General features: G+C 40.4%; 1 protein-coding gene across 5 annotated transcripts in view; it reads right to left on the bottom strand.

The window, feature by feature from the left end:
• NFIB (nuclear factor I B) overlaps positions 1 to 13520 on the bottom strand; it is a 314972-nt gene that overhangs the window by 80392 nt on the left and 221060 nt on the right. For 4 of the 5 annotated variants that reach the window (XM_073572167.1, XM_073572171.1, XM_073572166.1 and 1 more), the window contains exons 7-8: positions 12149 to 12238; positions 6371 to 6499 (exon numbers count right to left, since the gene is read on the bottom strand). In XM_073572167.1, the coding sequence (XP_073428268.1) occupies positions 6371 to 6499; positions 12149 to 12238 (219 nt within the window). The remainder of the gene's footprint in view (positions 1 to 6370; positions 6500 to 12148; positions 12239 to 13520) is intronic. The other variant, XM_073572169.1, reaches the window with a different exon arrangement.

The following is a 13520-nucleotide window of genomic DNA, read 5'->3' as shown; positions in this document are numbered from 1 at the left end:
AATTACACCATTCTCTGATTTAGCATTGCCTGAAATAAAAGCATTATTCCCAGAAAGAAAACATTTTTCACTGGTTAAGTATTTTCTCCAGAGTCCTGAAAGATAACAAAAGCCACATTTTTTTGTGCCTTAACATCACATTGGGAAATAAGTCATCGTCAACTACTAATGACATCTGGCTGCAATGGACCACTACATACCTGTAAGACTATTGCAAAATGAGCCATCAGTTTCATTTAAGAGCATGCAAGGATGTGTAGAAATAGCTTACACCATATTTGATAATGAATGCTTTTCTAGATCTCTTTATCCCAGTACTGACATTCAGGAAAAAAAGCTTTTGATTATCAAAAAGACTAAGGGAATCTGTCACCCCCTGGACTCTTTGAAGCTATTACTATGATCACAGAGCTGTAGGAGAGAACAGTGCAAAACTAGGGTCTTGTCCGAGTATACTTGTGGTCTTTCCTCATGGAGAAGTCATTTGTACTTTGAAACACGTAGAATAAACCACCATTTCGTTTTATATCCTGGGATATACGTCTCATTAACTGTTGGCAAGCACAGAAACCATCCATTAACCTTTCCTTCCATTCTTTGAAGCTATTACTATGGGCATACAGGTAATAGAATGGTTAAAATAGTCTTACCTGTATGCCTCATAGCTGTGGTCTACTTGTGGAGAAATATAGGTTTAATGTTTTATGTTAATGATTTCTTCCAGGTTCCAGGGCATGCAGTACCTGGAAGAAATCTCTGCCTCCTGTCCTCATTACAATACCACCCCCCTCCCATGCACATCACACTACCCTGTGATGTCCAGTTGTGGCACTGTAGTCCCATGCCTGCGCCCTGCACTCAGGCTGTTCTGCATACCTTATCCTCTCTTCTGTGAGCAGTGTCTTCATCCCGCTTCTGCACAGTAGGCAGTAGTAGTGACTCACCGATGCCTACGCAGAAGCATAATGAAGACACTGCCTATAGAAGGGCTGATAAGGTACGCAGAACAGCATGAGAGCAGGGCGTAGGCGCGGGATTATGGTGGAACTGCACATCATAGGGTATTGTGATGTGCATGGGAGGGGGGTGATATTGTAAAGAAGTCAGGAGGCAGAGATTTCTTCCAGGCACCACACGCCCCGGAGCCTGGAAGAAATCATTGACATAAAACATTAAAACTCTATTTCTCCACAAGTTGACTGCAGCTTTGAGGCATACAGCTAAGATGATTTTAACCATTCTATTACCTGTATGCCCATAGTAATAGCTTAAAAGCATCCAAGAAGTGACAGATTCCCTTTAAAGGGTATCTGTCACCCCTTTTTTTGACTATCAGCTGCCGCCACTGACATCAGGGGCTTATCTACAGCATTGGGACGCCTGGGGACGCTGCGTGGGACGCCGGAAGGTGAGAACCATTTTTTATTTTAATTCTATTTTTTACAGGGATATGGTACCCAGGGCCTGGAGGACAGTCTCCTCTCCTCCAGTCTGTGGGTACCATCCGCACATATTCCGCTTACTTTGCGCATGGTGGCCATATCCACATGCGGAAAGTAAGCAGAACAATGCATACACATACCTATGTGTGCGGAATTCCCGCGATTCCGCAAAAAGAATGAGCATGCTGCAGATTTTTCCGCGATGCGATTTTGCCACGGAAAAATACACAGCATTAGCACAGCATGTTCGGAATGTCATTGAATTCTATGGGTTACTTATTTTAAGCATTTTTTGCAGCGAGAAAACGCGGCAAAAACGCATAAAATACGCGGGAATTCCGGATGTCTGTACATAGCCTTACAGTCTATGTGGCTGTTCACATGTTCGTGTTTTTTTTGCAAACCTAGTTGTCTATGGTCTGTGGAAATCACTGACAGCACACATTGCTATCCGGGTGTTGTTCGTTTTAAATATTGTAGTGACTTGGTACAGCTTTGCAATTTTTTTTATAAGCATATGAGAAAACCCTTATGAAACACTGAAGGTAAAACCTGACATGCTGGCCAAACATTGGTGAAACTTGGATCCAAAACACTGATGACATTCAGTCTGTTTTTTTGTGTATGAGAAAAATCAGTAACGCCTGAAAGGCCTTAGAGCTCATGCAGACGTCCGTACAAATCGGTATAAGCACGGATTGCTAATGCACAAACTGGCCGTGAATCTCCTGCCCAGAGTGTGACAGCTTCATAGAAATATATGAAAATGTGATGCTCAGGTCTGGAGAGCATTGGCCAGTCCATGCATTGCTGTTCAAGATCAGACTGAAATCCATGGTTGTCTGCATAAGCCCTTAGACAGAGTTATTATAATAGTCCAGCATGCTTAGGACCTGTATTTATCTGACATTTATGACATCTATATAACATATTCCATATAAGTGCGAGATGGCAAAACCCCTACCCTTCAGCTACATGTGAACTAATAATTGTCAAAATAAGTTAAACCAAAAAACACAATTCCTGATTAATATAGACGCCATGACTAGTCATATATCCATCACACCTGCTGTATTCCAAAATCATCTTACAAATAAAGGTTTCAAAGAATACTGCAGGGGTTCTTAGGTGAACCGAGCAATGCCCTTGGCAGGTTGTAGAGATAATCACTGAGCACAGGTGAACGCCCCAAGTTACAAGTGAATGTGATATCCCTTAGTTAGCCAAAATTCTTTTTGGCTCAAAGCCTTGAAAGGAAAATGAAGTTAACTTAATGAAGTAAACCGAGTAAAGATATTCCCAAACTCATTAAACAGAAACATATGTGTAACTTAATTTCACCCACTGTACCTAAAATAACTCCAGTTAATGTAAGGCATGCTGTACTGACCTCAAAAAGTCACTGAAATTCACTTTTCCAACATTTTAACTTTTTGCCCCTAGCAAGTAAGCAATGTGTGTCTGTCCAGTCTTAAAATATCTAGCTGGAAGGGCACATTCAGACATCCATGCCTACTTTTGCGACACAAAATGGATCAGAATAGGATAGACACTGAGTTTAATGGAACAGACATATGGATCAGATAAAAAAACAGATGTGTGAATGATCCCTTAACATTATATGGGTCCGCGTGCGGACAAATTTTTAACCCCTTTACCCCTGGGGGTGGTTTGCACGTTCATGACCGGGCCAAATTTTACAATTCTGACCACTGTCCCTTTATGAGGTAATAACTCTGGAACACTTCCATGGATTCCGGTGATTCTGACTTTGTTTTCTCATTACACATTGTACTTCATGATAGTGGTAAAATTTCTTTGATATGACTTGAGCTTATTTGTGAAAAAAATGGAAATTTAGCGAAAATTTTGAAAACTTTGCAATTTTCCAACTTTGAATTTTCATGCCTTAAATCACAGAGATATGGCACATAAAAAACTTAATAAGTAACATTTCCCACATGTCTACTTTACATCAGCACAATTTTTTAACCAAATTTTTTTTTTTTCTTTTTGCTACGAAGTTATAAGGGTTAAAAGTTAAACAGCGATTTCTCATTTTTACATTTTTGAAGTCACTTTGAGGGGTCTATACGGTAGAAAATACCCAAAAGTGACACCATTCTAAAAACTGCACCCCTGACGGTGCTCAAAATTACATTTAAGAAGTTTATTAACCCTTCAGGTGCTTTACAGAAATTTTTGGAATGCTTAAAAAAAATGAACATTTAACTTTTTTTCACAAAAAATGTACTTCAGATTCAGTTTGTTTTATTTTCCCAAGGGTAACAGGAGAAATTGGACCCCAAAAGTTGTTGTACAATTTGTCCTGAGTACGCTGATACCCCATATGTGGGGGTAAATCACTGATTGGGCGCACAGCAGAGCTCGGAAGGGAAGGAGCACCGTTTGACTTTTTCAACGCAAAATTGGCTGGAAATGAGTTCGGACGCCATGTCGCATTTGGAGAGCCCCTGATGTGCCCAAGCAGTGGAAACCCCCCAATTCTAACTCCAACCCTAACCCCAACACACCCATAACCCTAATGCCAACCCTAACCATAATCCTAACCACAAACCTAACCCTAACACACCCCTAAAACTAATCCCAACCCTAACCCGAATCCCAACCCTAACCCTAATCCCAACAGTAATCCAAACCCTAACCCTAATCCAAACCCTAACCCTAACTCTATCCCCAACCCTAACCCTAACTTCAGCCCAACTCACTTTAGCCCAACTCTAACCCTAATGCGAAAATGGAAATAAATACTTTATTTTATTTTATTATTTTTCCTTAGCTAAGGGGGTGATAAAGGGGGTATGATTTATTATTTTTTTTTATTTTGATTTTTGGGGTGATCGGGGGACCCTATTTCCCTCTCCTCTGATGTGCGATCACATCAGATGAGAGAAATTAAATGGAAAATCTGACTTTTTTTTTGCTGTCGCCGTTATACCATTAATAATAGTGTTCGCAACACCGGGGTTGTTAAAAACCGACCCGAATCATGTTCTCTGGGGTCTCAGCTACCCCCAGCAGCCGAGACCCTGGAGAAATTCCGACGCTGGGGGGGGCTATAACCTTAAACCTCAGAGCCGTTAAAAAGTGGCACTGTGGTTTAAGTACCATTAACTGCCACCGTAAAAAGGCGTATTGGTGATCGTTAAGGGGTTAAACGTAACTCTCATCATTCTCCCCTGCTCGCACTGATCGCTGGCAGAGTCACGTGAGGTCTTGTTTTTTGAAGGACAAGTTGACGTTTTTGTTGGTACCATTTTCGAGCACATGACATTTTTTTATCACTTTCTACTCCGATTTTTGGGAGACGGAATGAGCAAAAACCTGCAATTCATGAATTTCTTTGGGGGGGCGCTTATACCGTTCCGTGTGTGGTAAAATTGATAACACCGTTTTATTCTTCGGGTCAGAACGATTACAGCGATGCCTTATTTATATTTTATTCTGAGAGCTATAACTTTTTTATTTTTTCGCTGGTGAAGCTGTATGACAGCTCATTTTTTGCGGGACAAGATGACGTTTTCAGCGGTACCATGTTTATTTATATCCATCTTTTTGATCGCGTGTTATTCCACTTTTTGTTCGGCGGTATGATGATAAAGCATTTTTTGCCTTGGGTTTTTTTTTATGGTTTTCACTAAAGTGGTTAACTAGTGAGACAGTTTTATAGGTTGGGTCATTACGGACGCGGCGATAGAAAATATGTGTACTTTTATTGTTTAGATTTTTTTTCATTCAAATATTTGTTTAGTGATAGAATAAATATTGATGTTTTTATTATTATTATTTTTTTAATATTTTTACAATTATTTTTTTTTTTACTTTATTCTGACTTTTACACTTTGTCCCACTATTAGACAATCATTTCTTAGAGGCTGATCACTTCTATAGCGTGCAGATGAAGCAGCTCTTGCAACCCGGATGTCGTCATGACAACTTTGGGTTACCATGGCAGTGATCGAGACCCTGCATCACGCCACGGGGTCTCCGATCCAAAGGAAGAGGGGCTGTCAGCCCTCTGCCTGCTCCCGGAATGCTGCGATCGTGTTCGATCGCAGCATTTTGGGGGTCTGTGACCGCTCCTGGCACTTAGTGCAGGGTGCCAGCTGTGAGAATCAGCTGACACCCGGCCCCGATCGGCCGCACACAACCCATATGCGCGGCCGATCGCTGAGACATACTATTCCGTCCATGGTCAGACAGGCCCAAGGCACATGGATGGAATAGTACGTGTGATGTCAGAAAGGGGTTAAAACAGAGAGCGTATAGATGGGAAATACCTTGATATAAAGTTATACTTACATATAAATAATAGTATTAATGGAATGAAATGTAACAAAACTAATTTCATGTAAATAAGCAGCTACTGAACTCTCCACAACAATTTGGTCTTTATAATGCTGTCCATACAGTATGGATGTAGATTTCCCATTTATGAAGTATAAATAAAAGAGAATGTGCTGACAAGAAAGTCATTTATGGAGGACTACTTTGTGTCAGCAGATCAATAGCACTTGATAAATCTTTGAGACTATAACATGACGTGATATTTTGTTAATGTGAAATGCTACATACAGGCGATGCACTGTCAAGTCGCAAAAATACGTTTCTTTTATTTGTGAAGAAGAGAACACCCTTGAAGCACTTAAGCGTGAAACAGCTACTATGATGATAAGTGACAGCATTATTCCCAGGCACTGATCAAAATTCTCACATGGGTTTTACTCCCTGCACAAGACAATCAGACACTGCTGTTCATGAGTTCTCTCCTCCTTCACATACAAGTCTTAAGAATAACGTTTATAGGCTACCATGCCACCTTCACTACTTCAGGATTATCCATTAAGAGCTTTTATAGCCACGCACACACAGAACGTGCAGACTACATGACAGTATTATGCCCTTACCACTATGTCCTACTCCTGGAATCCCTGGATGATGATGCTGGGGAAAAGTGCTGAGTCTCGAAGAATCCTGTGGAGATGTTGGACTAAACAATGGCTTTTCAGGCTTCTTCATTGTTGGGGAGGACATATCTGTAGAAAGCAATACAACAAGGTGTCAGGATTCAAGCAGGTAAGAGGGGAGTGTATCAGTCATGATCTGATTTACTATTTTTGCCTTGTTATGGCTATGATTAATCTTGAAGGATTATTTCTCAACTCCTCCTTATCCCTACTTTAGCAGAATATTTCTCACCAATTCTATGTACATTTACTACTAGTCAGGGCTATTTGCCTTTCTTAGTTTAGTTATCAGACTTCAATGTGACAGGCAGACGAACAAGAACAAATGACTGGCCTCGAGACGAGGACTTCAATAACAGTTTGCTTGTCTTCAGCCTATTAAACCAAAATCACATTCCTTTCATACCAGACAGGCATATCATTGGCGTAATTCATGTATCCATTAGTTCTATGATACTCTGATTTGCACTACATATTTTGCAGTATCATGTATTATTTTCAGAAAAGAACTCTTCCTTAACAACAATATGGTACTTTTTATTAAACTTTAATCAAAGTATGTTTTCTTACTATAGAAAATAGAATGATGTGATTAAAGCATTCACAGAACATAAGAAGCAAGTGAAAGTACCAATATAAAATAAGCACATATTCTATACAAAGTGTGACAGACATTCACATGTACAGAAAAGAAGAGATAGTGCAAACATAGAAGTCACATAATGATATGCAGAGTGGCTCAGAGTCACAATTACTCCAAGGCACTTAAACATACAAAGCCCTCATGCAAGGAGTGTAGCAGTAAGGAGCCCATACATAATGAAGTCTTTGTATTTAGCACTGTCTGAATTCCCATCAGGTCCTGAATTCTGCCAACTGCCTATCAAAATAGTTGGTTCTCATCAGCTGGCACCTTGCTCAGAAAAGTCTCAGATATAAATGAGAACTCTCTGTAAGTGCACCTTATGGATATTCAAATCATTGGAAGTGTACAGTGCTTCCATAAAACATGAACAGACTCATCTGATATTTGCTTCATAATACTGGAAAATCTGAGAAAAATTGTGCAATTTGATGTGAGGTTTGAGGTCAGAGTGCCACAATGCCCATCTAGAAATCTCTCAACATCATATTTGAGCACAACTTTGGTGTATACGCCTGAATTTGTCCAGGCATATTCTGCACTGTGACTATAGGATTCCAGGTGGTATTATGCTTTCTGTCATTAATCACTTAACGGGTATTCTCAAATTTGACCGTTACCCTTCCCAATCCTGACAGTTATCGTTCCCAATAACTTCACGCTCGCTCAAGGTCCAACCACTGAGACTCCCATCGATCCCAAGAATTGGAGCCCTATGTGAATGAAGTGGAGGTTGATTATGTGCACTGGCGCTGCATTCATTCTTATGAGTCTTGAAGACCAGCAAAGTGCAGCACTCAGCCACATTTGGCGGTAACATTAACAATGAATGGAGCTGTAGTGCGCATGATCGACTGTAATGGTCTCTTTTTTTCTGACCACACTAGATTTAGAATAGAGGTTTGACAAAGACAATCAGCACCATGCAATAGCGGTATCTGAGCTTACATAGGAACGAGTGTCTGTTTTAATATAGGAGTAGTTACAGAAAACATCCTTTAGCCAACAGTGAACTGCTTAAAAGCCAATGCGGCAAACAGTGAAAGTTTAAACAAATATTTGCCGTAAGAGCTGTCAAACTTCTCTTGGTGAGTTGTCTACTATGTGAAAACATCCAGTCACTATTGTCTGCAGAAATGGGTAAGTGTACTAATGGCCTATATACATTGCTGCTGAATACCATATTGTGCCTGCCTTGGTTAGTCACAAGGCTAGCAGGAACTGAATACGTTTACAAGGCACAATTGCTCCATTCTGCTGCTTGCAGACCTTCACAAAAGACAGAAAATATACAAGGATACGTTTCATCCTTAAAGAAGGAGACAAATGTAACAACTTGTGGATGACCAAGTTCTAATACGTAATCACGCACCAGGTTTTTAAGTCTGCCTCTACCTACACAGAACCCACAGGACAATCCTTCCACTCTGTGTTTTTATGATTTCTTCTGGAATGAGAGGGTCCTGAAGCTGGAGTTCGACAACACATCCAAGTATTTCACCGTAGGTTTCTGCACCATTACATTTAGTTGGTGACATGTACTAACAGACACTTGGGAGGCAACCACAACTGGGGACACAAATTTCATAGTACTGTGGATACGCAACTTGATTAGGTCTGTTGCTAAGCTCTAATGAAAGTGTGTCCGCTAGATTAAGTAATGTTATATTTACAGCAAATCTGTCATCACAGCATTAGATAAGTTACTTGGTTCTACCGACCGACCCACCTACACAATACTCTGAAAATCAGGAGAGAGGGGCATACCAATTAGAATTGTGTACTCTATTAGAGGGAATCTGTCACCAGGCTTTTGACACCTCATCTGAGTGAAGCATAATGTAGAGACAGAGACCCTGATTCCAGAGATGCATCACTTACTGGACTGCTTGCTGCAATTTTTATAAAATGCCTGTTTTATTAGCAGGAAAGATTATCAATATAGGACTAGTAAACCTGCTGTCATGTAGTCCTCCATATTCTTGAGCTTTTGCCAAACTGCGCCCCCACCACTGATTGGCTGATTTCTGTCTATGCACAGTGTATATGGAACTGCCAATCAGTAATGTGGGTGGGTTATATAGAGCTCAGCATTTAGAGAACTGGTGGATCTGCAGCAAAGAAAACTTGTGATTTTAATCAAATCTGCAACAGGCAACCCAGTAAGTGACACAATGCTGGAATAAGGGTCTCTGCCCTAAATAATGCGGCTATTAGATAGGGTAGCTAAAACCTAGTGAGTGATATCCCTTTTCTCCACCACATTCTTATGAGGATAGGTGATAAATGTTTGATAACTGGTGGTCCCAAAACACGTCCCATTGATCACAAGAATTATTGCTAACACACAATCACAAAAGAGATCTGACAGACCCCATCATTAATTTATGAGGTCCTTCAGAAAAGTGGTTTGCTGCAGTAATGAGAGGCAGCCATAATGTAACTGTGCACAGTGCTGTAATTGAACCCTTGCTCTGACTTGTATTTCACTGCATCCAGCATCACATTGTTTACAAATTATTTTTAACCCCTTAACGACCAAAAAAAACTTGACTGTTTAGTGAATTTTAGTACATGCAAGTTTAACAGGTAAAAGGTTAAGAATTTGGACATTTTTTATTTTTTTTATTGTGTATTTCCATTTTAGAAGAATAGTATACTTTAATTTTTATTATCCCATTTTTAGAACAATGAAAATGGATCTTATGGCAACTGTTATGGGCAAAATATTGTTATGATATTTGGATGCTATAGTTTTTGTGTGTTTCATCTAAAAGCCCAATGGACATTAATGACTGCTATTAAATAGAGTAACATATTATAGTGACGGATCTACTTTAACATAATAACACGCAAAAAAGGAAGAAAAAAGTTTCAAATGCCTTATACCTATGTGATGTGTATAGCAATATTATTAAGGTCAGAAGAAAGAATTGGCTTAAAAATGAGTATATCTACATCCTCTTAATAAACGCATCTATTCTCACTGAAAAAACTGTTGTGGGTCTTGCAATATTGCAGTTTTATCAGGATCTCATATGTATATAGGATGCAGCACTTCCACATTGCAATATACATTGCTCAAAAAATAAAGAGAACACTTAAACAACAGAATATAACTCCAAGTAAATCAAACTTATGTGAAATCAAACTGTCCACTTAGGAAGCAACACTGATTGACAATCAATTTCACATAGTGTTGTTCAAATGAAATAGGTAACAGATGGAAATTATTGGCAATTATCAAGGCACCCTCAATAAAGGAGTGGTTCTGCAGGTGGGGACCACAGACCACATCTCAGTACCAATGCTTTCTGGCTGATGTTTTGGTCACTTTTGAATGTTGGTTGTGCTTTCACACTCGTGGTAGCATGAGACGGACTCTACAACCTACACAAGTGGCTCAGGTAGTGCAGCTCATCTAGGATGGCACATCAATGCAAGCTGTGGCAAGAAGGTTTGCTCTGTCTGTCAACGTAGTGTCCAGAGGCCGGAGGAGCTACCAGGAGACATGCCAGTACACCAGGACACAATGGAGGGGGCTGAAGGAGGGCAATAACCCAGCAGCAGGACCGCTACCTCAGCCTTTGTGCAAGGAGGAACAGGAGGAGCACTGCCAGACCCCTGCAAAATGACTTCCAGCAGGCCACAAATGCGCATGTGTCTGCAGAAACGGTTAGAAACCGATTCCATGAGGATGGTCTGAGTGCCCGATGTCCACAGATGGGGATTGTGCTCACAGCCCAACACCGTGCAGGATGCGTGGCATTTGCCACAAAACACCAGGATTGGCAAATTCGCCACTGGCGCCCTGTGCTCTTCACTGATGAAAGCAGGTTCACACTGAGCACATGTGACAGACGTGACAGAGTCTGGAGACACCATGGAGAGTGATTTGCTGCCTGCAACATCCTTCAGCATGACCGGTTTGGCAGTGGGTCAGTAATGGTGTGGGGTGGCATTTCTTTGGAGGGCCGCACAGCCCTTCATGTGCTCGCCAGATGTAACCTGACTGCCATTAGGTACTGAGATGAGATCCTCAGACCCCTAGTGAGACCATGTGCTGGTGCCGTTGGCCCTGGGTTCCTCCTAATGCAGGACAATGCCAGACCTCATGTGGCTGGAGTGTGTCAGCGGTTCCTGCAAGATGAAGGCATTGAAGCTATGGACTGGCCTGGCCGTTTCCCAGATCTGAATCCGATTGAGCATATCTGGGACATCATGTCTCGCTCCATCCACCAACATCACGTTGCACCACAGACTGTCCAGGAGTTGGCGGATGCTTTAGTCCAGGTCTTGTAGGAAATTCCTCAGGAGACCATCCACCGCCTCATCAGGAGCATGCTCAGGTGTTGTAGGGAGGTCATACAGGCACGTGGAGAGGCCACACACACTACTGAGCATCTTTTCCTTGTCATGAGGCATTTCCACTGAAGCTGGATCAGCCTGTAATTTGATTTTCCACTTTGATTTTGAGTATCATTCCAAATCCAGACCTCCATGGGAGATTCATTCTGATTTACATTGATAACTGTTATGTTTTATTGTTCTTAACACATTCCACTATGCAATGAATACAAATTTGCAACTGGAATATTTCATTCAGAGATATCTAGGATGTGGTATTTTAGTATTCCCTTTATTTTTTTGAGCAGTGTATTAAGCATTACTTGCTAAGTGCCATGTAAAAAAAACCTAGCAGGACAGAACGAAGTTTCAACTTCTTATTACTTCTTTTTTTAGTTGTCCTGAGTAAATCAAACAAGTCTTGTCAGCTCGCCACTCTTGACTTTAGAGTCCCTCCAGTGCACTGCAGCTCCAAAACTGGGCGTCAGCAAAGGAGAAACCGATAATCCATCATTTAGGTAGCTCATCATAAAACATTAAACTGTATTCAAATCTTATTTAAATTCACATATGGAGCCCGAATGTATAGTCCAGCCAACAGGTTTGGGACTGGATCAGTCCTTACTCGTGGCCACAACAGACTAAATATATTACATTAAGGTTGTCATTAAGGAGTTAAATAGATGAACCTTGGTCTTTAAAATAAACTTAACTCTTCAAGTTCTCACCTTCGATTTTCATCTTAAGCCAGCAACAGTCAGAAGCCTCCACTTCCTCCATTTTCCACTGCTTGTTTCTGGTTGACTGGCCTGTAAACGCTGTATGTGACGTTACAAAAAATGAATGGGGCTTAATGACGTTTTCACATGACACTCTATTGTAAAAATGGTCAGACTGCCTGGCACTCCTGAATATTTATAATACTTAGAATATTCAAATAAGATTATCATACCAGAGGTAAAGATATGTAAGATTCTATCAACACAGTGTTTGTTGTGAGCGTTTGGTATATCTGATGTGAAATACCTAGCCTTTCTTGACGTAGACATCAAACTGATACCTCAAACGCTGTATCAATAGAGCCTTACATCATGTTTTGTGAAAGCTGAGTCGGTAAGTGAGTGACTACAATGTTTGCACATTTCTGCTAAATATGTTGGTGCTATATATATACTCGGTAATCAATCAATAGGTTCGTAGTTTACATACATACTTTCATTGGGTCTATACACTAGCGTATTAGAAATACAACAGGACAGCTTAATAAAGTAATCAGACTATTCTTACATAAAAGACAAATCATACAGCAAATATAAAATTAGTTTTGGGTGCCTATGACGTGTTGTTAAAGGAGCACATAGTATACAACACAAGTTTGTAAAACAGCAGCATACGAATGAAGCGATAGTCAAAAGACTGTATTCCGGTAATGATAAGCAGCTTTATTCACAAGGATTAACAATCTGTAAATTCAGTAGGGTGTAATAAAAATAATAATAATGCTCCTGCAGCAAATGATGGTTGACTACATGGTAGAGCCCCATTCAGACATAAGTGGTTTTACATATATAGTAAAAACTGTCCACATGTCATCAAGGTTGTGGATCAGAGTTTAGTCAGTGCGTCAGCTTTTACCATCACTGTGTCATCAGTTAGTTTCACATATGGATAAATAAATAATTACAAAGCTTAAGTCACACTTAAATGTTTCAGATCACCAAACAAATTTAAATAACACAAGTAAACACAAATTGCAGTTTTTAAATGAAGGTCTTTATTATTAAGGGAAAAAGAAATCCAAACCGACAGGGCGCTGTGTGAAAAAGCAATTGCCCCCTAAACCTAATAACTGGTTGGGCCATCCTTAGCAGCAACAACTACAATCAAGCATTTGTGATAACTGGCACTGAGTCTTTTACAACGCTCTGGAGGAATTTTGACCCACTCATCTTTGAAAAATTGTTGTATTCAACCATACTGGAGGGTTTCTGAGCATGAACCACCTTTCTAAGGTCCTGCTACAGCATCTCAATTGGATTAAGGTCAGGAGTTTGACTAGGTCACTCAAAAGTCCTAATTTTGTTTTTCTAAAGCCACTTA

This window comes from Dendrobates tinctorius, unplaced genomic scaffold (assembly GCF_039654945.1).
Source record: "Dendrobates tinctorius isolate UK_male_01 unplaced genomic scaffold, ASM3965494v1 ptg000031l, whole genome shotgun sequence".
Taxonomy (NCBI): domain Eukaryota; kingdom Metazoa; phylum Chordata; class Amphibia; order Anura; family Dendrobatidae; genus Dendrobates; species Dendrobates tinctorius.
Note: the sequence above shows the minus strand (reverse complement) of the source record. Positions and strands in the feature narration are given on the sequence as shown.